This window comes from Cloeon dipterum, chromosome 2 (genome assembly GCF_949628265.1).
Source record: "Cloeon dipterum chromosome 2, ieCloDipt1.1, whole genome shotgun sequence".
NCBI classification, from domain to species: domain Eukaryota; kingdom Metazoa; phylum Arthropoda; class Insecta; order Ephemeroptera; family Baetidae; genus Cloeon; species Cloeon dipterum.
In genome coordinates this window covers 24,580,580-24,606,069 of record NC_088787.1, presented here as the reverse complement: position 1 = coordinate 24,606,069, position 25,490 = coordinate 24,580,580, and the positions used below count along the sequence as shown (strand labels likewise).

The window sequence follows — 25,490 nt, the reverse complement described above, 5'->3', positions numbered from 1 at the left end:
ACTTGCGAGTTTTATTTCCAAACTGCCGAGGAATTGCGCAATCACGTGAAAAACGCTCATGGAAAGGACTTCCCGGAATTTCTGAATCGTGAAACGCATCCTTGAACGACAGCTTGAGTATGTGTATTCCCACCCTAACCAAAATACAGGACTAGCTTACTGATTGGCCACGAATTTTCATATGCATATAAGAACTGTTTTAAACTTTAACGAATGAGCAATTTTAATCAAAGCGAGAAGTACTCTAAAATTTTAAAAAATGGTCATTCCCTTCAAAATAGTTTTGCAAAAAGGTTTTACTCTGAAACGAACAATCGAAAAATTATATGGATCGAAAAATCAGTTGCATGCATTTTGAGAAATAAAAAGGAATGATCCACAGAAACACTTAATTTGTTTTCTTAATTTCACTCAGAGAATGTTAAGATAAAATAATCTTATTAATAAAAACACACCTTTAGAAAAATCAATATTTCTAATACGCACCTGCGTCAATTTAAATAAAATTGTAAATACCATTTCAATTTAGACTGTAAGTATTCACTAATTGTCTAAGCTAATTTAACTAATAAAGTGCACAAGTTTTATAGAGATCTGGGTAAATACGCGCGCGTTTAAAAATAAGACGAATTGAATTCTGTGCTTTTAGCACTTCTTGCTTTATTTTGTTCTATATTTACTCATTCAAAGATAATCGAATATTACTCTTTGGAATCATGCTTGTATCATCAGTTTGAATTTTAAAAATGAGGTTAATTAGGCTATGTACTTGTAGACGTCTTGAGATTCTGGTAATATCTCAATATAATACTTATCAACCAGGGTATCGATCGCAACCTTGAAATTTGACATGTGCAGGGGGAATTTTCCCTTGGTTTGGGCAAACACCTGAAATATTCATTTTAAAATTAATTAAAAATGCCTTTTTAGATTTTCAACTCAGAAATGATACCTCAGAAACGATATCTTTGTAGGAGAGTGTTTTATGAGCTTTCATGACGCGTATGATAGCCGCCTGCAAGTAGCAATTACGGTCATTTTCAACAGATCGGTTCGTTTCGGCCCTCTCTTCTGGTATAATACGTTCCTTGTGATTGGTGATTTTAATCCTGGTGGCCTTGTGGGAGAATTTCAGGTTCAGGGTTAATTGACTTTCATCTCCAACCACCTGAAAAAAATATATCGGTATGAGCTACGAAATGGATATTTATAATTTTGGAAAACATATACGTCTGTGTCACATGTGAGGATTTGTTTTTCAACCAGAGCGCCGATATTTAATTTAAGCGTTTTATCTGGAAGTGGTACGCATTGCTTGATTTCACTGAAGACAAGTTTGTCGGTAGATTCAAAAAGCATTAAAACTGCCAAATGGTAGGTATCCATCGAGACCAGGTACTGTTTATCATGCAGATAGTTGAGCTTTATTACGCCTGAAAATGATGTGGTTATTTAAGCATTTAATTGACTATTGAATGAAGCTTACACTTGCTGATAGGGAAATGCCACTTTATTTTGTGAGCTTTGAACTTTCCCATATAGAAACTTGTAAACTGGCTAATCACACACTCGATTTCTCTAGGCAGAGAAATCACAGGCACATCCACATGAGGCAATGGCCAAGCTGAACTCTAAAAATTTAAGTTTCTTGTTTAGTTGAGTTCATTAGTATGAACACAATTTATCCAACTCACTTGAAGGACTTTGACAGAGAAGTCAAATTTACTGACTTTTAAAGATGAATGATCAAACTCCGCGTTCAGATCATTTGATACTTTCACGTCTACAAGCATTTTTTTTAACAGATCGGTACCTCCAAAACCACTAAATTTCTGTGAAAAACAAGTAAATTATCTCGAATATGTACATTTTTTCGGAAAATTACATCCAGCATAGTGAGCATTCTTTCCTCGCGTTCAATCGATTCAGACGTTTGAAGGAGCAGCCTCTTCGCTAACAAGCGAGCGTAAAACTTTAAAAATGCGTCCATCTCGTAAATGTACTGCAATACTATTAGGCATCGATCAATTTTTCGGTCCATATCAGAGTCACTGCTATTCGACATGCGGAGCAACGTGTCGCAGTACTTCGCGCACTGCAAAGATTTTTAATATTTCGATTAAAGAATTGACAAAAAGAAACCATTTTCTTACCAATTCAGCTGGATCGCCGGTTTTCCTTGAAGCAAGTTTTTGGCTGGACACAAATTGAAAAGCTTTTTGCAACGCATTATTGAACAAACTGTTGAATTCAAGCATTTCTTGCATCAAGCCAGTGTATTTATCGTGGACGAGAAGCAAATTTTCAAAGTACTGGATGTGCACCTGTTGAGGTTTATTATTATTATTTATTTAAAATTTAGCCGGTATGACATGAGCGTGTAAACATACATCTTCTCCTTCCAACATGACGACACTCTCCAATGCCTTTTTTTGGACCTGATTTTGAAAGGCTGATATCAGTGGGCTCAGCTTTGTAGTTTCACTGTCGTTATTGCGAGCTTCTCTTTGAAGAATTTCCTTAAGAATCTTGTAAAAATTGACCAGATCATCAGCTCGTTCATCTTCAATCATCCTTACTCCCTCACTTAATATTTGATCCATACTATTATTTTGGATAAAATGCTCCATGAAAACATCCTGCACAAAATCAGTCGGACTGGAAAATATTTGAAAATCATATTAATAAATAGGTAAAAATAAGTTGAAATACTACCGGTTGGGTATAATGATGGCACTCCACTTGCTCTCCTCGTCCAATTTCGCCACCACTTTCTCGATGTACTGGGAAATAGAGAGCTCTTGAAGCATTTTACTAGCTTCACATCGGTAATGCTCTTTTAATTTCTCCAAGAACGGATTTTCAAACGTTTCTTTATAAAACTAAGAAGCAAATTATTAAAAATATGTTGAGAACATTTTTACTAATAATTCAATTACTTCGGATTCCTCGTCCTTTTTAGCAATTGATTCATTAACACGAGAAATGGACTGAATGACAGTCTGCATTGCGAGCAGCTTTTGGTTGGAAAGTAGAGCATGTCTATCTTCCATAATTGCGTCCAGCAGCAATCTCACGATTTTCTTTGCCAAATCTGGCTTCAGCACTTCGGTCATCCACATGTTCAAAGCTAGAGGATAATTATTCAACATTTTTTATCGTTTGACTCAAGAGAGAAAAATATTTCTTACCTATTTTTTGAATTTCCATGAAATTTTCACCATCGAAGTTGCCAAGTTCTGCTTCATCATTGCCACTGCACAGCTTCGAGTGTAATGAGCTGTTACCAAAAATCAGTCATTCATGCATAACTTTGTAAGGAAAAAGTGTACACTTACGAAAACAGAGCTTGCAGGTGCTGGTAAGCATCATCATAGGACTTCCAGATGTCACAATATTCGTTCAAAAGTTTTCCTTCTGGTGACCTTTCGAGCCGCCGCGCGCATTCCTTAACGTGGGCCTCCAAGATCATTTGGATCCGCTCATGCGCAAGCTTAGGGAATTCTTCATTTTTACTCACAACCATGGTATAATAAATGGCTCTGCAAAATTAGTGTCAATCAACCTCTGTTATTGAGTAACTAGTTAGTAGCAAAAATTAAGGAATAAAATAATCGTGAACTTACTCAAGCGTCTCTGTCCAGGTTTTCCTGGGCACCGGTTGCAGCTTAAGAACGTCCCGCACAACTACCTTCACGGGGCGCCATGCCATGTTAAAATCTTGATTAGATCCATACGTGCTATCCCACACCATGTTGGTTAACTGAAATTCACGGTAGAAGTTAGATTTGTAAAATAAAAAATAATTTTTATGAAACCAATTTTCATTCTTCTGAATCGTAGAATATTTATACCTTAGACCAAAACTGAAAAATACTCATGGTATTTCATAGGAGAGGGCGAGGATACAAAAATCGAACGTTTTATCCCGCCACAAAAACTTAACGCACACGCTTTCGGTCTGAGCCCAAGTGATCAACTGGCCATATGGATTAATAATATATAATTTGTTTTTCTTATAGGCTGTTAGATGTTTACAAAAATATTATGTATCAAGCTAATGCGCACACATATCGTCTTGAAAATTGTAAACATAAAATTAAAACTAAAATGAAAATATGTTTCTTGTTTTTATCAAAGTTAAAAATAAGTATTTCTTTTGCTGAAATGCAGATCATTTTGTGTGCATAATCTGATCTTATCATTCCTTTTTTAAAATTAAACTAACACAATCTGATACTTAGTCAACTTTGAATTGCTGTCAATATATGATCTGCAAATTGTGGGAGATAGGAGATACGAGCTTTGCGTGTTCATGGCGGTATAACCGCTACAAAACAAACATGCTCTTCAACACAGAGCACGCAGTGATTATGCAACCTGCGATGACTTAGTGATGCGCGGCACAGCTTTGACATCAAGTGCAGGCGTTATGGTAAACGCATTTTTAGATATTTCAATTGCGGTCGAATAAGAGCAGCTATAGAGTTTTTTGTTGAAAAATATACATAATCAATAAATAAATAAAATACAAAATGGTGGCCTTCTTCAATTTTTTCTTTGGTAATTAACTGTTCATAAAACATTTTTCTCATTCCTATCCCGCCCTTACACAAATGCATATTAAAGCAAAAGTACAATCTTCGACCACCACTTACACTTCTCGTTACAATATTATATATTCTTGTTATGGGTAAATATGAAGTGAAGTGTACGAAAAGGATAACAAAGGGAATAAACGATCTATTGAGATCATCTCTAATCTCCCGGCAAGAAAATGCGCTTTCAAAATAACGAGCTTTAAATGATATGTGCTACACTGCTTAAATAAAATTTCTAACCTTGCGTTTCATCTTCAACGAGAGTCGCACTCAACAGAATACACTACTATTCCATCCAACGAATCCAAGCACTGCCAGCCGGCAATGAAAGCGAATGCGATACATGTGCTAGTACCAAATATAAAACAGGGTTACTGACACAACTTACAACAACATAGCTCCTAATTTAAAAACAAAATTTGTTGAATAATATCGAATAACATAAAAACAGTAAATATTATTCTTGAAGAGTATTCAGCATTGTGACTGTTATAAGATTGATTCATACATGACTAATTTTTACTTGTACATGCAGCTCCAAACAAATGTTTTCTTAACCTTTTCCGCTCGGTTTTACAGTAAGGAATTTAAGATAGCTTTTTTATTTTTGGTTTGTTACAGTTATGAAAATAAAGTGATTTAACTTAATTGGCGAACCCGTACGAAGAAATGTTTTCAAGTTGAAAATATCTTATTATTATTTTAATTAAACACCAATGGTTTCCAACACATGGAATATATATCATATTACAAAATTCTTAGGAAACACTTTCATATATTTAGCAACTTGAAATACAGTGAAAGTACTATTTTCACTCTCGAGCAAATGACAGACTTCATCACAAAATTTGCATTTTACGACAGAAATATCAAGATGGAAACGTTTGTCTTTACATATAAGGAAATGATAACCATGGAAGGAGTATCACGTAAAACATGCCGATCAGTGCATAATGAGGAAGCCACCAGTCCTTATTCGTCATAGTTCGAGTGCTGTAAAAATTGTGGTGGGTATTTTGTTTTTTAGACATCATGCTTTCCCAAAATTCGTTATAAAAATGCGCAATTGGAAGGGAGAATTTTATCTTTAGATCGTTAGTAAAAATAGAAATATATTAAAATCGTTATGAAATTTCAAGACTAATCCTAATTAGAGCAAGCTTTGTTTTTAATAATTTAAAAGCATTTTCAGAACTTTGCTCAGGACTAGAAAATTGTTATCTCGCATAATCATAATATATTTCCCCAGTTTGTAACCGATAATAAAAAAATATTAAGTTGATTAAATACATAGCAATGATGAAAACAAACAAATATTTTCATTTTGGAATCAGCAGGGATAGATGTCAAATTGAATAACAACCTGCAATTTTATGTTAAAAATAATCTTTATTTTGAATCTGGTGGACTCTACAATATGAAATTAAGAAGTTCTATAATGGCTATAGATCAAATTGAAAAGCTTATGAAACAAAAGCATAGATCCTTAACAACTCTAACCCTTCCACAAATAAACGATGATTTCCTGTCAGTTAGAAAGCTCTTGAGGAGTAGAAAATTGTCATCTAGCATAACATATTTCCCTAGTTTGTGACCGATAATAAATATTATTAAGTTGAATAAATACATAATCTAGCAATGATGGAAACAAAATCAAAGATTTTCATTTCGGAATCAGCAAGGATAGCCAAATAACAACCTGCAAATGTATGTTAAAATAAAGCTTTATTTTGATTCCGTTGGGCTCCACTACATGACATCAAGAAGTTTTAAAATGGTTATAGTTAATATTATTTAAAAGCTTTTGAAACAAAAGCAGAGATCCCCAAACTACACTAACCCTTACAAAAACAAATCATGTTTTCAACAAAACTTTCCTAATTTTTAGCTGGTAGTTTCAAACATTTGCTTAGATATTTATTTAGAAACAGAATTGCCTCTGCAGTTCCAGATCTTGGATTGAGCCAGAGAAGTTTGGTGCCAAAGCTGTTCATGAAGATGTACTCGTTTGCAATACTTGCAGGAATGTCTGTTTCACTGCAACCAATCAGCTCTTCCAGTTCTGCCAGCTGCACATCGCATGAGGTGAATGCCATGGCGGAGAAAAAGAACTGCGGAGTGTTGCAGGCCTCGTTGGTAATGGTCCGCGACATGGTGCCTTCAGCAATGGCCAAGCCAACGTAGTTATGAGGCTCCAGACTATCCAAGATTCTCTGCGAAAACACTTCATCCAAAGGCTGAAAAGTGGCGACGCACATCTTGCGCTCGTTCAGTATCAGAAAGACGGTATCCTGGAGCACCTTCAGCCATTGTTCCTCGTGGTCTTTGGTCTCAGGAGTGAACGACTGCTCAATGACAATCAAGCGTTTGCCAGCTTCGCGAATGACCCCGCGTACGCCTCCTCTGCAAAATGATAAACTTTATGTAGTTGAATTGAAAACAAGAAACAAGATTGTATTTTTTTTTGTATTTTTTCCAATGTGGAATCCGCCTAGTGTTGAATCTTTTTATGTAACTATTTGATACATATTCTTTGCATATTAATTATTTGTGTTACATATTGGTTTGATAATATGTGACCAATTAATTTGACAAAAACATGATTAATTGAAGAGAAAATTTTTTGAATAGGAATCACCTTGCATTCAGCGCAATTGTCTCATTTGAATAGTACATATATGGGCCAATAAATTGTATGCTGAATAATGCCTTAACTTAAATTCATTCACCTTATTGATTCAGCAACAGCTTCAGCTGCCAAACTCCCTGTCACTCCTCCAGTGACACCAAGCAGCAAACCACCAACCAGAGATCCAATTGCCGCTCCAGGCACAGCAGCTACTCCTCCAAATAGGGCACCGATTGCTCCTCCTTGAGTAAAATAGATTCAAATGTAGGGACAGGATTACATTTAAATTAAAACTCAAAGTATTACCAACAGTTGCTCCCAAAGAATTGCCTACTACTGCACCAGTAATGCCTCCACCCCACCCTGAAGCAACAGATGCTGAAGTCTTTGCAGTCTTGAAACCAAGTGCGTTTTTTTCATCCAAGTCGTTTTTAACAGCTTTGCCAATTCTAAACAGATTGAGAGAATATTTGTGATTATTAGAAAAATATAAATAAGATATTATAAAATTGAGAACGTCGCATTCTGAATATCTTCGTTTTATATGTTTCCAAAAGCTTTCGGTACCTGTATGAATCCACAGCGACTGCAGCTACCATGGCAGCTGCGCCAGCAACTCGAATGACTTTGGTGGCAGCGTTGCCAACAGCGGCAGTTCCTGGTGGCAGAGCTATGTGTGGGTCATTCACACCACTGAATTTGGGGTTGATGTTGAGGTGATTTACTTCTTGTCCAATGTGCGGGTTGTCAACTCGGAAGATCCAGCCTTTGCGTCCGGCGGTCACGTCTCTAATACCAAAGGTAGTTGATTTGGACAGAAACTTTCCAGCAAGAAGTTGGTATCTAGTGGAAAACAACTGTCAATCACCACTCCTATGTACAAGTAGGAAAAATTTCACCTGGAAGGTATATATTTTGCTGAAGCCAATCCTGCGGCTAGAGCACTGCCAGCGCCAGAACTTGAAGGAGCACCTCTACGATAAGGACCTTCAGGTGCATCTTTAGGACAAAGAGGACAAATTTGAGCACATCTCACCATTTACAAAATAATTCTTTAGATTAGATTTTTGGCCAAATATTACCCAACTGGCAAGCAATACTTTGGAAAATCACGATATATTCAAATCACAAAAAATATTGCTTTAAGATGTTAATGACTATTTTACTTGTACTATAATACTTGTATTAAGACTAGATGAGAATAAACTAGTAATAATATTTCATACTTACAGATAAATGCAACAGGTTTGCCTTGCTCAAGATTTAATGATATCCACCGGAAGAAAAGCTCCCATCTTTCCAATTTAGTGTCTTCATCAGTAATAACAGTACCCATGACTAATTATTCTTTTACAAAATCCGTGTGCACTTTATGTGATGATCCATGTGCATGGAAAGCAATAACTGTTATAAAAGCATAAAAGCTGCTGGTGCTTAAGCACATCTTGTTTTGGTTTTTCCCCTAAATTGCCCCACTGAATTTCCCACTCTCTTCAAGATAAGGTCAGTAACACTGCGATAATAATGATAAAGACTTGATTGCCAAAGTAACTGAAAATGAATAAATATGCAAAAATGTGAATTATGCTCAGTTCTTAAATAACTAATCTCAACAAAGAAACGTTCCTGCTTCACTCATGGGATAAAAAATTAACTCTTTTTAAAAAAATATATATCATTTCTCATTTTATTTTTAGAATTTCAGAGCTCAAAGAAATCAAATGTTTATTAATAATAATAATTATAATTGAATTTATTTACTTAAAATTATTATTATATTATTATAATACCATTATTTATATAACACTCATGTCAGTAGTTTCTATAAATCTAATTTAATTCTTAATTTATGATTCTGTTAAGATTTTAATATGGTGGACTAACACTTTCCGCTCACTTTACACTTCTCATTCTCACTATGGGAAGAATGCAATATGCTACTGAAAAGTCGCAATTTGGCGAAAAGTGTGGGGCCACCATAATTAAGTGTTCACAAACAAGCACCTTTGGAATTAACTTTTTTTACACCAAAAATAGCATCAGTGACAAATTATAGCCTGCTTCTTGATGAACAAAGCCCACTGGCAATCATCAATCATAGCTTGCTCTTAAATAGCATTAATCTTAGTTTAATTTTGTCCTGTAGTCCGAGAGGATGCGTACTGTCGACATGTGTTCCACAAGTAAATGCTTTTGGATGACAGCGCGTTCCAGTAAGTCCACTTTTCTGCAACCCTATCCTCACCAAATAATAAATTAACTCCTCTAATAATCAGGACTTTTTCTTACTTTGAATTATCTGCAGCAGCTTTGACGATTTGACTTTGTCCTGGAAACAGAGCAGCTGCGTACTGACGAGAGTTATTCCACAAGAAAGCACTATTTTGCGACACGGCCGAGTACACGCCATTCCAGGAAGGCTGGTTTTCTGCTACTCTGCTTGAACAACCATCAATATAGTTGATCAGACTAGCAGTTTTAATCACACATACTTGTAGTGATCCACAGCATTTTCTGCAGCTTCCCGGGCTTTGCCAGCGGCTGCAGCTCCTCCAAGGTATGTGCCAACAACAGCGCCAAGGGCCGAGCCAGGCACAAACCCAACTCCCCAAAGACAGGAACCAATCAATCCTCCTGTAAGAATTTGAAATTAAGGCTTCTAATATCACAGGATTAGTCTCAAAGCAGTGGAAATGTATTTTTAACTATCAGATTGTTAGAAAGTATATCACGTATCATGTTATAAAGATGCTTCTACGACATCATGAACCAAGTGGCAAGAATAAATGGCAAACAGATAACAAAATTTCAACGCACCAGCAAAGTATCCCAGCTTAGACCCAATATAGCCGCCAGCAAATCCACCAGTCCAAACAGCTGCCACGGAGGCAGTACTTTTGGCAGTCTCTGATCCAAGAGTTTGGTGCTCCTTTAGATCATTGTATGCTGCCTTTCCGATCCTACCACATTAGATTATTATCTTAGAAATTGTGGTTTACTTTCAAGCTGAAAAATTTGGAATGAGAAATGATTTACAGAATATTGAGGAACTCAATTTCAAAAAAGCTAAATAAGCATATCCCCACTCCTCAGTTTGAACAAAGAAGTTTAATTATGTTTTAAATAGTCTTAACAAAAAGTAAGCATTTGGATAAATGACTTTTATTGGATAGCTAATTAACAATGTATAACCACCAGTAGAATAAAAGGAAGTTGCAAGGAAGTAAAAAAATTGATTTTAGTAAGATGAATGCTCAGGGTTGCATTTGCTTACCGCCCGGTTCATTTCACCACTCAATTTTTACCTATTTCTTGCGCAAGAATTGCAAGAAACGAATTTATTCTATTTTTCTTCAGTTAAAATTTAAAATTTTGGTCGGAGTGCTCCAAATTTCCTCCACTGTGCAGATATTTTCTTTTAAATTTCCATTTTGCTGCCTCGATTTCTCCAAAAAATTTCCGCTGACAATTTTTCAAGTCAAGGTTATATGCTAATAATTAGTAAATTATTGAAAAATAACGTGACAATATTGCCTGCAAGGAACTGGTAAAACTGAAAAAAAAAAACTAATTTTACCACTGCACTGCATTTTTTTAAAATGCGGGTTTTTTGCAACACTGTGAATGCTTGTTTTAAAAAAATAATTTTATTCCCTTTATTCATGCACAATGGATAAAAAATAATTATTTTGTGAATGTGAATTTTATTAATGTGATTTTAAATTTAAAATGGAAAATTTAGCATGAAATATGCAATCTTACTTGGTAGTGTCATGCACAACAGCAGCGGTGAAAAGAACTGGACCAGCAATATCCGTGAAGCTGGTGACTGCCTTGCCAAGGACGGTGGTGCCTGGAGGCAGCCTGGTGTGCGGGTCAGGTCTCTGGGTGAACCTATGCCTCACGTTCATGTGATTGAAGTCAGTGCCCTTGTGGGGATTGTCAATCCTGAAAACCCAGCCATGCACTCTGTCCTTCACGCCAAACACAGTTGACTTAGAAAGGTCTCTGCCCCGAAGCAGCACATACCTGAAAAAGGAAGAGAAGAATGCTGTAACTATGATACATATCGATAATATAAATATATCTTTTCTCACTTGACTGGGGCATACATGGCCCCAGAAACTCCACTAGCATAGCCCCACCAGGTCTTGCTCTCACTGTTAGACGTGGCTGGAATTTAAAATCTAACTTTTTAGTGATGAAATGTGTTTTACTATTATGTATGGAAAAGTCAGTTTTCGCCACCCCTAATTTAACATGGGATTCTCATAAGAACTGGCGAGTTATGTAACTGGCAGAAACTATACCTTTACCAAATTTATATGTATGTACTCAAATTAATTTTGATAGGTCAAATTACATTTTGTAATTAAATCAGAACATCAATATAGGAAAAATTGAACAGCGCTAATTTCAATTTTTTTTACATCGTTGCTCTTTTTGTTCCACGCCAAAAAGCTTTTAAGAGCATAATTTTGATGATGTCACGATTGCATGGAAATTTCCATATTACAGGTTTGAGAATCGGAGGAGCAGGTCTGCAGTTGTATTATATAATTGGGGGCCTACAAGGGCAAACATTCTGCTTGATTCTGCTTCTTGAGATAGAGGTTTTTGAAAACTTTCTTACCAATCAACATGAAAAAGTATCAAAAGAATTTTTGTGAAAATTTAAGCCAACAAAAATAATAATAAACAACCATATGAACTCACTATCATTTTTCTCGCAATTATTAGTTGCCATCTTTCCAGAGCAGGGACCAGGAAGTACCAGGAAAGGACACAGAATATTTATAACAGTCCTGAAAATATTAATGATAATTAATAATTATTATGTATAATGTATGATAGTACATTTAGTGAACCACTGCGCTTAATCCGCTTAAAATGCAGAAATTATCATTAGGAACTACAAATTTTAAGTCTGCTCACATACAATAAATTCTAATTTTGGCCAATCACACTTTCCTGTCCTTATGTATTACATATACATATGCGGGACTCACACTTTCCGCTCACTCACACTTCTCGTTTTTTGATGGGAAGAATCAATGTAATGCCCTATCCTAGCGAGAATGTGAGTGTTGGGCGAAAAGTGCGAGTCCCCCATAACCTTAATACTTTAATCTATATACTACTCTCACGTCTACCGTATCAGAGAACAAAACACAAAAAAAGCACTCCACATTCATTAAGGTCAATATAGTCAGATTAGGAGGAATAATGTTCATTAAATTGATAAGATAATACATACATAGATACAATTTGTTTTGGCAATTCCTTACATTATGTACATAGATAAAAATAAATAATACCATACATACGCGTATATCAATAAGCTACACCCGTCCATCCATATGCCGGTCGCCGATCCTCCTGTAATTTAGAAATTTAGGGACTAGGTAGGTGAAGGTGACGTATCTTGGTACTTCCCCAGAATAACATCGAAAGTTAGGTCTTCTGCGTTCGCAGCGTTTGTGCACTGGGCATGATGTGTTAATTTTGACCTGCGCAACACGATGTAGTCATGCGGGAATTAAGCCACGCCTACTGCATAAAACTTGGCGTGTATGTGTTGAGAGCAGGGTTCGCCAATTTTGCAATGCGCAAAATGCACCACTGGTTTTTTGCGCAAAAAACCGGCTGGAAAAACCCACCAGCTTGGGTTTTTCCGCATTTTCCCGAATTTAACCCGAAAATAGTCAATTTTCGCTTGAAAAGAGTTTGAAATTTCAGAAATTATATGCAGAGAGTTAAAATTTTCTGACTCTTGGTGGAACCAGTGGCTCTAATACTGATTTTGATGTTTTTGAAAAATCCCTGAGCAGTTATTCGCGAGATTGGAGGTCAATTGGACGCGATTTTTCAGCGTAGAAATTTTTAGGTTGCAGTTATATTTGCTTAAAGTGCTTGTTAATAGATGGTGAAATTCCAAATTTGAAGCTCGGGAATGGGGGCGTTCCCTATTTTTTCGGTATCTCAAAAATACCCGAAAAACGAATTGTGTTAATGAATTCTAAACTGCAACTCTTGACTGCATTGAGGTATCACCTTGAAATTTTCACTACCCAACCTAGTTTTTGATCCTGAACAACTTTTCCATTTACAAAAAATTCGCAGGTCGAAGGTCAAGGTCACCTTTTGCGACCTATTTTTGAAAATTCAAAATTAAGGGATGATAGCCCCCTACGATTTTTTTGGGGTTCAGGGCTGAAATGTAGCCCGTGAAATTCTGCAAAAGCACACCAAGTTTCATAGGTGCAATCGCGAAACTTTTGCTGCAATTCGAATTTGAAGTTTGAAAACCTGCTCGAGGCCGCTTTACCGCGCGTGGACTTTGAGCAGCGAGTTCACCTCTTGTTCTTCAAGTTGATTTTTTTCGCATTTCACTTGCTTAGAAACACCAATGGGGCCTAGGGTAGACCAAGGAAGGTCAGATTCGACCTTCAGGGTCTGTCCCTGACGTGACCCTGAGATCCGAAATATCGAAAATTTCCAATTTCATCGAACTTGGTGTCCTTTAATAGGTTTTCACCGATGTACAGCTCAAATAAACAGCCAGAATTGCCGAATTACAATCCTGAAACCGGTTCTTGAAATATTTGGGGTACGCGCCAAAAATCCAGACGTCAAAAATGGTTAAATTTTGAAATCTTAAATTTATGATATGATTCTTCTGTTTTGTACACACGAAGTTTATATTGAGTTTTAAAAAAACCGATCGTTTTTTTTACAAAGTTAACAAATATTTATTTAGAGCAATAACAAAAAAAGTACATGTTTAAAATTTTTACTTAAAAAAGTAAGGAATTAATTTTTTTTAGTTTTTAAAAGTAGATTATTTGTTATTGCATTTAATAACATTTTTTCATAGTATGAAGAATAAGATCCTTTATTATCAGCACATATTATACTTCATATGTGCAAATAAGAAGTAACTTTTCATAAATTAAAAATTTCAAAATTTTGACCATTTCACACATGACGTCTGTATTAATGGCTACCACAATTATTTCAAGAACCGGTTTCAGGATTGTCATTCGGCAGTTTTGGCTGTATATTTGAGCTGTACATCGGTGAAAACCTATTAAAGGACACCAAGTTCGATGAAATTGGAAATTTTCGATATTTCGGATCTCAGGGTCACGTCAGGGACAGACCCTGAAGGTCGAATCTGACCTTCCTTGGTCTACCCTAGGCCCCATTGGTGTTTCTAAGCAAGTGAAATGCGAAAAAAATCAACTTGAAGAACAAGAGGTGAACTCGCTGCTCAAAGTCCACGCGCGGTAAAGCGGCCTCGAGCAGGTTTTCAAACTTCAAATTCGAATTGCAGCAAAAGTTTCGCGATTGCACCTATGAAACTTGGTGTGCTTTTGCAGAATTTCACGGGCTACATTTCAGCCCTGAACCCCAAAAAAATCGTAGGGGGCTATCATCCCTTAATTTTGAATTTTCAAAAAAAGGTCGCAAAAGGTGACCTTGACCTTCGACCTGCGAATTTTTTGTAAATGGAAAAGTTGTTCAGGATCAAAAACTAGGTTGGGTAGTGAAAATTTCAAGGTGATACCTCAATGCAGTCAAGAGTTGCAGTTTAGAATTCATTAACACAATTCGTTTTTCGGGTATTTTTGAGATACCGAAAAAATAGGGAACGCCCCCATTCCCGAGCTTCAAATTTGGAATTTCACCATCTATTAACAAGCACTTTAAGCAAATATAACTGCAACCTAAAAATTTCTACGCTGAAAAATCGCGTCCAATTGACCTCCAATCTCGCGAATAACTGCTCCCTACTTTTGGCCATCCATCATGAGAATTTTTGATTTTCCATAAGAATGCATGTGTTTCGGAAAAATTCGCAAATTTGCAGAAAAACCCGCAAAAAACAGTTTTTTGCAATGCAGTGGGTTTTTCCGGAAAAATGCGTGTTTTTGCGAACTCTGCTTTTGATCGCAAATAAAAACACGTTTTCCGCTTAATCTCAGCTTCTATGGGTCCGATTTAGAATAACCGCACACCATTTGATACGTAATAACCTCCCCACAGGTAATGCAAGTGAGCATAAGGGTGCCCACCCCCTTCGAACCCTTAACCACCCCCTGGAAATCCGAAAAAAATATTTTTTTCATATATTTACTATCTAAATCGATTAATTAAGCAAAATACTAATCAAACATGCTCCAAAATATTTAAAATATAAAATATTTCTATTATCTTTGTAAAAATAACTTCAAAAAAGGAAAATTGCTCATTAAAAATTATTTAAGTTTATTTTAAATATATACATAATAATTTTGCGTTTTTTGTTTATTCAAAATGACTGAACTTTGTTATTTTTACAATGAATTTTCGAATATATTTTCTATTTTACAGTGTTTTTATAAATATAAAGAAATGCGACCATTAGCAACAATGTTTTAAACACACAATTTTTACCAAATGCCAATGGTTAAACTAATATTTTAATAGTTGCATTTATTTATAATAATAAAATAAAAACTAGAATAGAAAATATTTTCAAAAATTCATTTATAAAAATATAAAAATTCAGTCTTTTTGAATAAACAAATAATGCAAAATTATTATATATTTAAAATAAACTTAAATAATTTTTATTCAAATTATTTTTACAAAGAAAATATAAATATTTTATATTTTAATTATTTTGGAACATATTTGATTAATATTTTGCTTAATTAATCGATTGAGATAGTAAATATATGATAAAATATTTTTTTCGGATTTCCAGGGGCGGTTAAGGGTTCGAAGGGGGTGGGCACCCTTATGATCACTTGCATTACCTAGGGGAGGTCATTACGTATCAAATGGTGTGCGGTTTTTCTAAATCGGACCCATAGAAGCTGAGATTAAGCGGAAAACGTGATTTTATTTGCGATCAAAAGACCCGGAAAACATCGATTTTCAACACTCAATTCAAAATATCTCGAAAAAGAAAAAAATAACTCTCGCCAATTTTTTATATGTTGTTACCATGGATATGAGGCACATTTTGGCTATTTTGAATTTTCAAAATTTTATGTACTAGGGTATGTGGGATTTTTTCGAAAAGTTTGACCCCAATTTAGTGACCTTGACCTTTGACCTACGAAGTTTTTTATCTTGGGGAGGTTGTTTGGCGTTAAACGTAGATCATTTTGGATACAAAATTTTTGTGTTTACCACAAACAGAGTCAAAGTTACAAATCGTCGAAAACATCACCTTTTTCAAAAATCTCAAATTTTGAACCCCTGTAAAATGGGCAATTTTTGGAATTTTCACCTAATATTTTAGGGTTCAACTTAGGTCCCCTAAGGCAACATCTCCACCGAATTTCATCAAAATCTGAAGACCACTTGCCAAGGGGGGTGTCACTTGATTTAGATCCTTCCATATATATGATAATTTATTTAAAAAAAGCAAAAAATGTACTATGCTTAGCTCCCTTGATTTTAAATTCGCATGATTTCCTGTGTAATGTATGATTTTTTTATGTCAGCGAAAAATAAAATCATATAATATTGTAACGAGTAATTAATTGTAATCACTCGTTGAATTTCTAGTATGACTGTTATGTTTCGCCATCTAAGGGATATATTTGTAATTCACTATTGAAAATGTTTGTGAGCCGGCAAGAGCGAATGCTCGCGTCGATTGAAGACCAAATCGTATATATATGTTGAGTATTGAGTATGATTGTAAATGACTAACCGCAAGAACTGAAATTTATGATTTAATCGCCACTCGTCATTTAGAATTGAATCTGACAGTTTTTAATTGATTTTAAACAAAATAATCAGCTTATTTCTCCTTCGCCCCAAAGAAACTTCTATTCGTGACAATATGATCACAATAAGTATTTTGTCAGTAGAAAATTCAGCTTCTGTGGTGAGCTCCGAGCTGTTAATTCTTCGACTGATTTACACAGTAAAGTGTCCAATTCAACTTTTGTTTCGGCTGCCGGTTTCAGCCCCTAATTTATGAGCTTTTTCTGTTCAGTCTGGGGGTAGAGGTTAACTGTATAAAGTAGAAGTGAAAAGAAGCAGAGTAAAATTGTTTTTAAAAATCCTTTATTTTTATTTTTTACAGGGAGTTTACTTGATGGGCACAATTATAATCCATTTTATAATACATTAATACAAAAGAGCGCAGAGATCTTACATTACATCTTAATATAGAACAGTGTGTGTGTGTGTGTTTTATATCCACGTTATTTTTCTAAAACTTCTCAGTAGGCATACGCAGTGAATGAAAACATCTTGTGCAAGTGTTTTCCTTTTGAATCGCAACAGAACGCGGCATATTTATTCACGTAGTATAAAAAATTAAATTGAACATTATACTGTTTTTTCCTGACATCTAGCAATTTAACAGATGAACCTTGTCGAAAGAGTGAGTGTGAAAAAACACTAACTTTAATTTGGCAAATCTGCTTTTTATCAAGATAATGTACAATTCATATTTGTTCAGTGTAAACGCCCTGTAAGTCAAATACGTAATAGCAGCACGCAGGTAATGCGCCAATATTCAGCTGACTTATCTTTGATAAACCAAGTCACGTACCCAGTAATTAAAACAAAACGTATGAGCATTGAAATCTGAAAGGCGGCGCCGCCTGTCGGGCTTTACAATTATTGGAGAGGCGGCGACGGCTTCAGAAAGTGCGACTCTGCTCTCGAGCGCTGGGCTTTTGAGTAGAAAAATAATAGGAGCCAAAAAAGAGTATTTCCATCTCAGGGGGAGATCACAAAATGGCAATTTGCGTGTAGGCGGGTCTCAAAAAACGGCAGCAAAGCCCAGGTCACGAGCCAGAGTCGGCGGACAAACTTATCAATTAACTTCTTTGGAACAAAATGAATACAACACAGTGTACGCAGCACAGAGTGACCGTTTCTTTCGCTTATTTTTTTTTGTATCAAAAGTGTGAACGAGCGCGAGTGAATCTTCTCTTACAAAATGAACAATGATTGGATTATGCCGTCATTTTCAAAGCTTCGTCTATTTTGTCAAGTACATGGTCAATTTTATGCCGTCGGTGGCCAAATATTATATATCCTCTCGATTTGTTTCCACTTCGCGGCGACCAGAATCAGATTTGACCTTTGAAAGGGAATCAAGTTGTGGGACAACCAAATGGTTCGAAATTGATTGCAGGGCTTTTAAAATGATTTAAATCACAGTCTATATTTAACAAGACATTATATATCAGATGGAGATTCTGACTTGGAAATTTTTGTCGCAGCGAGCGGACCGCAAAAGGCGGCAATCGAATTGTTTGATCATAGAAAAAAGATTGACCACCACGTCTAGTACAGTTTCTCTTTAGAGGGTATGATAGGTATGCGGGTAAATTAATTATTATACAAAATGACATTGACCTTTTTATCCCTATCTCCAGCGATCGAGTTACTCTCGTCTCGTAGCGTGTAGTGTGTAGTATAGGCCTATATAATCTTATTACATTTCTGCTTCTTAACTTGCGTTTACTGAATCACTGCACGAGTTCCGTCCTCAGCGAAAAATGAGACAACAAAACCCGGCGTCGAAATCAAAATTGTACTGTCGCGCGAAAAGATTGGTTGGTTGGTTGGGTGGGTGGGTGGTTACGGTTACACAGCAGAAAAAATATCTCATTTGCATTTACATGTACGAAACGCAAAGTCTGCGACTCGGTATATATTTTCATAGCAATAATATGCATGTGTAGTAATAATAATCAGTCATTCAACATGAAAATTCCCAGTTAACGTGGGCGTGTTCTCGTCGTCATGCGCGCAACCTTTCAATATGTACAGCGTTGTCCACTCTCGTCTGGAACTGACCGTTTGCGAGTACAAGCTTAGAGTAGTTTTTATTTTCGCATGCATTCCTCGTTCGCAATCACAATTCACTTCTTTGCTCCCGTCGGCTTTATAATAATTATCTGTTTTTGTCTGTGTATGTATAGATATAAAGAACCGTCGATTTACGCATTATTTACACGACATTCTTCAATAATAAAACTCACCGCGTGCACAAAACTAGAGACAACCATTCCTATTTCTCTCGCTCACGTGTCTGCTTGCACAACATCATTTGCTTTAATTATTTATTTATATCAAATAACAGTGTCACCGCTTTTGAACGTCTCGAGTGCACAACGGAAAGTCTGGCCAACAACACGGAATAGACTCAAAAGGCTCTTGTCGTCCGAAAGTCTAGCATAAATCTTACAGGAGGCACATTCATCTCAAAAGTCACAAAACCTTCTTGTGGCGCCACGCGAGCAGGCGGAGCAGCAGTCAGCACTAAATGTAGGTCTTCTTGACCTTCTGCACCGGCTTGTTCTCGGCCGACGAGTTGGCGTTCTTGCCGTTCGCGTTCTTCGGCGGCACGTTCAGCACCAGGTTGATGGGCTTGTTGTTCGAGCACGGCGGCAGGTAGGCAGAGTCGTTCAGAGCTCCGTCGTGACCTGGGAAGCTGCAACAGCGCAACGGGGTCGCGCCCCCTAATCAGTTACGGCGCCTCAAGACAAATGCAATCGGCGTCGGCAAGGGGCGGAGGGCACGTGCAACACATCGATTTTCCAGGGTTAGAACGCGCACAACAGAGACGGGCACCGTCCTCTACCTTATTTGGTGGTTTACTCAGGACGACACAGTTAAGTGGGGACGGGGTTGGGACAATCAGGTCGGCTAAAGCTACCAGCTTGCTGGTCGTTAGGAGCAGTGCAACTGACGCGTGAGAATTGATGACCCCTATTTGATGTCAGATAGGTTGCATTTTAGGGACCTTTTTTCTAAAAATATACCAAATATACAGACTCGTGCAATAATGTATTTAGATTATTGGAGCAATGGAAATGGGCAATGAACGTAATAGCACAAAATGAAAGGTTTTTTAGAATTTAATTATTAGCTTGTAAAGAACCCCAGATAAAATCAATTTGATTGATTGAAGGTAAAACACGTGAAAAATCCTGGACCTCAGTGAGCAGCAATTTTCGTTGAGAATAATGGTTATGTAAATTTTAATAAGAAAATAATTTTTTCCCTATTCCCATTTTTCAACTAAAACGCAGGCAAAAAGTATATGGTTGACAGGAAAATTCGACTAGCTGTTGGAATTTTTGTGATTTGCCGCTATATTAGCGATGGATTTACTGTTGATTTTTTTGCTGGTGATTTGGCTATATATCAACCAAAAATTCAAGTAGCCCAACAATCACGGTAACAGAGTCGCAACCGGATTTCTACTTCCCTGATAATTAATAGGGATACAATGTACATACATACTAGCTGTTCTCTTTTGCACCCATTCATCAACGGAGATTCCAAACCTCCCTGATTCCAAGATTTTTTGCTATACACAAAAAACTATCGACGCCCATATGATGTTATACAAATTAGTTTCCCTAACACCAAAAACAGGGAAGTTTGTTCCTTAACAAAAAAATTTCGTAACAGGATAGAATGTCCCTTCATTAAATGTGTTTAGGGGTCCTCAAATTAATTTGAATATAGATAGAGGCGTATGCAACCGGTAGAGCACATCAGCCCGGCAGGTGGCATACTGATGATGAATTCACTCGGTCCGCGTGCAGTGCTCCTGAGAATAAGCTGTTTTGTTGCAACGAAAATATTTATAATACAGCATGCCCAAACACCAAGAGCATCCAACAGAAAAGAGGCTACCACGGAAAGAAACCAGAGAAGGAAAGTGTAGTAGAGAGTCTTGTGGTCCCAAGTATTTTGAAAACCGAAGCGCCGGTTTCGTTGAGTGAATGATAAAAAAGCTGTTATGCAAAGCGTTTATGGTGTCAAAATGATTGGAACCATGTTTTACGAATTTTAGAGACACAGTTTTTGATGATGTGCTGGTGAGACGAGCGATTCATTGTTTGTTTCTCTCATCAAAATGTACACATTAGAATACGAATTGACTTGACAGAGCTATTGGCAATAAATTGTTTCTCAAGAGATTTGTAATATATATATGGAGGCTGATTGCGTATACATAAGAACAGTCAATTCACCTCGTCTGCTTAAAGCTCTCGCTGCTCAAATAGGAACATCACCATATAGAGAGATTGGAGGACTGAGACTTTGAAATCGGCTTACCTGCAAACAAGATGATAGACCACTACAGACCCCCAAAAATCAGGAGAGAGAAAAACAAAGAGCATCGAAATCGAGGAGAAGAAAAGACAGGAGGATAGAGAGAGTAAATAAATATTTATATATATATTAAATACAAAAAAGCATTCGAACGAAAGAGTAGAACTGAAGAGACAATCCTCATTTGCGTAGTTTTGCAAGAACACATAGTAATTTTGAGATGAAAAACTTGGTATTTACATTTTCATCTACGGATAGAAATATTTCATTGTTTTCTCATCCTCGCCAGCAATCCAATCCCTACATTTCAATATTGGTCATTAATAAACTGCCGTTGCATGTGTGGATTTTTAGAGAAAGAGAGGTTTAGATAGATGGTAGAGAGGAGAATAATTGAATTCAATCGAATATATAACGACAAATAAACTGGTTGTTAAAAATCGTTGTTGGGTCGGGGGATTGGTGTGTGTGAGAGAGAGGAAATGAAACCAAAAAATCGAATGCACACGAAATAGATAGTGGAGGATGGCTTATATAAATATATAAAAATCGGAAGAAGAAATCTGGTGGAGCCGCGCTAAGTCAAACAACTTACCTATTGAGGTGCTCATGAAAGGGCCGGTCCCTATAGGTCGATACGTATTCGCCGTCGGATCCGCAACACCGACGCGAAATGGCGAATCCGGCGGTGAAACCAATGGCCAGGGCCACCACGATGGCCACCACCACGGCCACGGCCAGCGTATCTGCCGAGTAGATTTGCGGCCGCTCCTGCGACGCGTGCAGCTTCGGCCCTGCAACAATCACAGCAATTGTCAATTTTTCCTCGATCCAAGGGGACGACGCGGGGCCACTTGTGTCGCGCGTGGGGTTTCTGTTCGGCTTCTATATATCTATACTCGAACGGGAGATCAAGGCCGTCTACAAGAGAGCTAATCCGGAGAGAGGAGGCATGCAAAATTAATGCGAATAAAAAAGGCAAAACGTTAATTCGAGGCTGACTAAAATATTTTCAGCTAGTAAGCCCCAGTCCCTTCTGTGGTGCCTGCGTTTTGTTTAGAGTTTTTATTTTTTTTTTAATTTTCAGCGAATTTTGTTTTAATGATTTGTATTTTGTTGATTAATGATGAACGCTTATGTGGATGAGTTAATATTTGGTCGTGTAGCATGCTTTTCAGGGTGTTTTTGTTAATATTCTGGAAGAGTTTATTACGTGTTATGAAAATGACGGTTGAATAATTATCCAAAGAGAGTGTATCTGTTTATTAGCTGACACCACCCAAAGGTAACGAGAGTTCGTGCAAAATTTCCTCCCAAAAAAAGTAAAATGAAACGTGCAAACTGAGGTGTGGAATTCATGCCCCGCGCATAACACAGAAACCACAAAAAGCATTCACCCACAAACAGAAATATTTGTACAACAGTAACAGAGAGTGAGAGAGAGAAGGAGACGAACAGAAAGTGCCTGTGAAGTCGCGAAAAATGAAACAAAATTGGTTCATTCATTCAAATCAACTCGAAATGATGTAAAACAAAATTAAAACAGCAGGAACACACACATTGAGAATGTCAGGAGACGCGTCTCGACTCCCTCTAGAGGAGAGGCGGACGGCGACCTGGCAGGGACCTGGGGCTTACCTGGGTGATTGATTTCGGCCAGCGTGCTGGGAATGATGTTGATTTCGTCCAGATCACGACCGATTTCATTGTCTTGCGGGTCGTATTTATGCAACGGATTTATAGAGTTGGACGATCGGTCGGACGCGTCACCACCTACGCAACAGACAATGTCCCACTGGTATTTACAAGTGAACGCCAGACGAAACATACACAAATGCAAATAGAAGCGGTGAAATGGCAAAATTGACTGGATGTGTACTTTTTATCAAAGATAAAACGATTTATTTTGGAGAAATCATTCCAGTCAATTTACCATAGGTTAGTATTGATTAATTTGCTCTCTTCTAGCTCAAATGTGGAAGAGCTTGATTATTAAAATGATGGAATAATGAAAGCAAAAAGCATGCTGGAAGCTGGGGGGCTGTTTTACCTGCACCACCTGACAAAAGAGACTTGAGACCAATTAGTCTGATTCAAACCAAAACTTAAATAAATATAACCAGGACTTTAACTGCGACTTGGAAACCTGAACCCCTTTTGCTGCATGAGAAGTGAAGATGGATAAAATACTGGTTTGTTTCCGAATCGATCGGGACAACTAACCGTCAACCAAGGTTCGGTAAAAGCCCCGCGGGTCGGGCTTTACCAAAACCACTGGCGGGGAAGGTGTGCTTTGCGAGTCACCTTCGACAGGGTGCGGGCACACGCAAGGTGGAGTGGTTGCAGTCGAACTAACAGGTTCTGGGGGAAGACAATAGGCATAAAAACGTCACTCGTGGCCGAGAGAATAAAAATAAACTAGAGGGCGGAATGGGAAAGTTTCAGGCTTGGTCGGCATACTCACCATTGGGACTATTTTTCTCAGTCTGTACTGCTACAGGTGGGGTTGCTGCAAAGAAGAAGGAAAAAGCCATTCAATACTGGTACGCAACGCGCAACTTAGGAAATTAAAAAAGCTTGTAAATTTGAGATTGGTGCTACTTCATTCTTGTAAATAAGCAAAAATGGTAATCAAAAACTAAATACTAAAGCAGAATTTAAGGCAACGACTGATATGAATTAGAATCCAAAAAAATAAATCAGTCGGCCAAGAAGCAAAACCAACCTTCAGCACCGCATCCAGAGTGCTCCCCGGAGGATATGTTCTGGAGGAGGCGTCCTCCGATGGATGTCCAGGCCTGGGCGGTACCGCCTGCCACGCAGCGCTCCTGCAGCACGCTCCACGCGCAGTAGGGGTCCTGCAGGGCGACGCACTCCCTGCACGACCTGACCTTGTCGCTGCCGCACCTGTGCAGCTTGATGGCGGTCACCTCGTCGTCCGAGATGATCACCAGTTTGGACTTGTCTACGCCGCCGCGCATCCGCATCACTTGCATGTTCTTGATGGCGATGTTTGACTGCGGCGGGTGCACCTGGATCTCCTCCACCACGACCGGGCTCACGTTCGAGTCCGAGTCGAACGACGCCGCGTTCAGCGTCTTGATCACCTTGCCATTGTCTGTGCCCAGGAAGAGCACGTCATATTTCTTGCCGTCCGCTGTCTCCACCTGCGCGTCCACGGCGATTTGTGTGAAGCGATACCTGCAAAGGGAAAATACGTGTTAGTCTGATAAATATAAACTGAGATAAAAGATTAAACTTTTAAAAGTTATTTAAAAAATTCATTAGAAAGTAAGTGTAAAATAAGGACAATGGAAATAGCAGAGAATGAGAAATCACGTTAGATTATATTCTTTAATTTTTTGACTAAGCTTTCCATGGGAGGAATCTTACTACAATGTAGTTGTTCCTAAATAATAAAGAATTGAGATCATAAATAAACAATCCAGACATTTTGGTTTAAACAAAAACCTTCAGACGGATTTACCAATTTGGGATTGTCGATTATATTTATTCTCTACGGATGAAAAAAATATACTTAACAATCTTTGTAAATTTGGTATTTTCATTCACTTAAATTACTACAAATAATAGCGAGTAACGAAATAGAATTTTTAAATGCGATTATTGTGCTTACTGCATGCTAACGCGGATAACAACGGGTTGTCCAAAGAAGGAAGGCACAGGCTTGTCCATGAGGGCGTGGTTCTTGACAAAGTTGACCGTGAGGTCGGGCAGGGTGCGCGAGTCGTTGACGCAGCCACCGGGCCGCGGCTCAGGCACCTTCTGCGTCTGCACAGCCAGCCAGTTGGCGTTCATGGTCTCCTGCTCCTTGAACTGGCCCTCGAACGACTGCATCACGTCCTGCATGCTGAACGCGCACACCGCCGAGCCGCTGATCGAATTGGACGGCGTCGTGAACACGCCGTACACCAGCTGGTTAGCGGCGCCGCCGTACTCGCCCTCGATGACGTCGCTCGTAGACTCTGCGGAGGAAAAAGCGGAAATTTTCAATCGGCTCGAGTTGTTTTAAATCGGAGGCCTGCTGAGTAATTTATTTCGCCCGACTTTCTTGGCGGCGAGATTCAATTATCTCCCTCTCGGGCTTGCGCGCTCATTAAGGGAAATTCGTTTCTCAAGATTTCAATTAGAAGGAGCGCTGC

General features: G+C 37.7%; 4 protein-coding genes across 16 annotated transcripts in view; all 4 read right to left on the bottom strand.

Annotated features, from left to right (window-relative positions):
• Positions 1-687: 687 nt before the first annotated feature.
• Positions 688-3,130, bottom strand: LOC135937073 (cullin-2-like). Its single transcript, XM_065480152.1, has 10 exons — positions 2,940-3,130; positions 2,716-2,882; positions 2,391-2,658; positions 2,154-2,324; positions 1,886-2,095; positions 1,695-1,832; positions 1,487-1,631; positions 1,231-1,433; positions 953-1,168; positions 688-888 (listed from the first exon to the last, which is right to left on the bottom strand). The coding sequence occupies exons 1-10, from the start codon at positions 3,120-3,122 to the stop codon at positions 757-759; spliced, it is 1,833 nt and encodes a 610-aa protein (XP_065336224.1). The 5' UTR covers positions 3,123-3,130; the 3' UTR covers positions 688-756.
• Positions 3,131-6,309: 3,179 nt separating this feature from the next.
• On the bottom strand, positions 6,310-8,772 carry LOC135936555 (uncharacterized). Its single transcript, XM_065479411.1, has 6 exons — positions 8,461-8,772; positions 8,130-8,229; positions 7,798-8,073; positions 7,537-7,679; positions 7,331-7,472; positions 6,310-7,004 (listed from the first exon to the last, which is right to left on the bottom strand). Exons 1-6 carry the CDS (start codon positions 8,564-8,566, stop codon positions 6,479-6,481), a joined length of 1,293 nt encoding a protein of 430 aa, XP_065335483.1. The 5' UTR covers positions 8,567-8,772; the 3' UTR covers positions 6,310-6,478.
• Positions 8,773-8,896: 124 nt separating this feature from the next.
• Positions 8,897-12,714, bottom strand: LOC135936556 (uncharacterized protein C13G5.2-like). 4 transcript variants are annotated; one of them, XM_065479412.1, is made up of 9 exons: positions 12,668-12,684; positions 12,558-12,610; positions 11,947-12,035; positions 11,328-11,403; positions 10,993-11,259; positions 10,048-10,190; positions 9,717-9,864; positions 9,520-9,666; positions 8,897-9,470 (listed from the first exon to the last, which is right to left on the bottom strand). In XM_065479412.1, the coding sequence occupies exons 2-9, from the start codon at positions 12,584-12,586 to the stop codon at positions 9,326-9,328; spliced, it is 1,044 nt and encodes a 347-aa protein (XP_065335484.1). In that variant the 5' UTR covers positions 12,587-12,610; positions 12,668-12,684; the 3' UTR covers positions 8,897-9,325. The 4 variants fall into 4 exon arrangements, with proteins under 4 accessions (XP_065335484.1, XP_065335485.1, XP_065335487.1 ...); XM_065479413.1 differs by having other exon boundaries at positions 9,520-9,669; positions 9,723-9,864; positions 12,558-12,714; XM_065479415.1 differs by having other exon boundaries at positions 8,897-9,465; positions 12,558-12,712.
• Positions 12,715-17,284: 4,570 nt separating this feature from the next.
• The window catches only part of LOC135935266 (semaphorin-1A-like), a 94,748-nt gene continuing 86,542 nt past the window's right edge, over positions 17,285-25,490 (bottom strand). For 2 of the 10 annotated variants that reach the window (XM_065477469.1, XM_065477468.1), the window contains 8 exons: positions 24,965-25,313; positions 24,053-24,528; positions 23,792-23,836; positions 23,551-23,688; positions 22,966-23,100; positions 21,923-22,121; positions 21,246-21,266; positions 17,285-19,690 (listed from right to left, as the gene is read on the bottom strand). In XM_065477469.1, coding sequence (XP_065333541.1) covers positions 19,519-19,690; positions 21,246-21,266; positions 21,923-22,121; positions 22,966-23,100; positions 23,551-23,688; positions 23,792-23,836; positions 24,053-24,528; positions 24,965-25,313 — 1,535 coding nt within the window. In that variant the 3' untranslated portion in view covers positions 17,285-19,518. Of the gene's footprint in view, positions 19,691-21,245; positions 21,331-21,567; positions 21,628-21,922; positions 22,122-22,965; positions 23,101-23,550; positions 23,689-23,791; positions 23,837-24,052; positions 24,529-24,964; positions 25,314-25,490 lie in introns of all 10 variants that reach the window. The other 8 variants (XM_065477473.1, XR_010574191.1, XM_065477471.1 and 5 more) reach the window with 8 other exon arrangements.

Coding starts and splice junctions, on each gene's coding strand:
- LOC135936556 (XM_065479412.1), bottom strand. CDS start 12,586: ATGGACGGGTGTAGCTTATTGATATACGC. Junction 10,191..10,992: donor GTTGTGCATGACACTACCAA/GTAAGATTGCAT, acceptor CTAATGTGGTAG/GATCGGAAAGGCAGCATACA. Junction 9,865..10,047: donor TAAGCTGGGATACTTTGCTG/GTGCGTTGAAAT, acceptor AAATTCTTACAG/GAGGATTGATTGGTTCCTGT.
- LOC135937073 (XM_065480152.1), bottom strand. CDS start 3,122: ATGTGGATGACCGAAGTGCTGAAGCCAGATTTGGCAAAGAAAATCGTG. Junction 2,096..2,153: donor CCGGCGATCCAGCTGAATTG/GTAAGAAAATGG, acceptor AAATCTTTGCAG/TGCGCGAAGTACTGCGACAC. Junction 1,169..1,230: donor TCCTCACATGTGACACAGAC/GTATATGTTTTC, acceptor TATTTTTTTCAG/GTGGTTGGAGATGAAAGTCA.
- LOC135936555 (XM_065479411.1), bottom strand. CDS start 8,566: ATGGGTACTGTTATTACTGATGAAGACACTAAATTGGAAAGATGGGAG. Junction 7,680..7,797: donor GTCGCTGTGGATTCATACAG/GTACCGAAAGCT, acceptor CAATCTGTTTAG/AATTGGCAAAGCTGTTAAAA. Junction 7,005..7,330: donor GCTGTTGCTGAATCAATAAG/GTGAATGAATTT, acceptor ATCATTTTGCAG/AGGAGGCGTACGCGGGGTCA.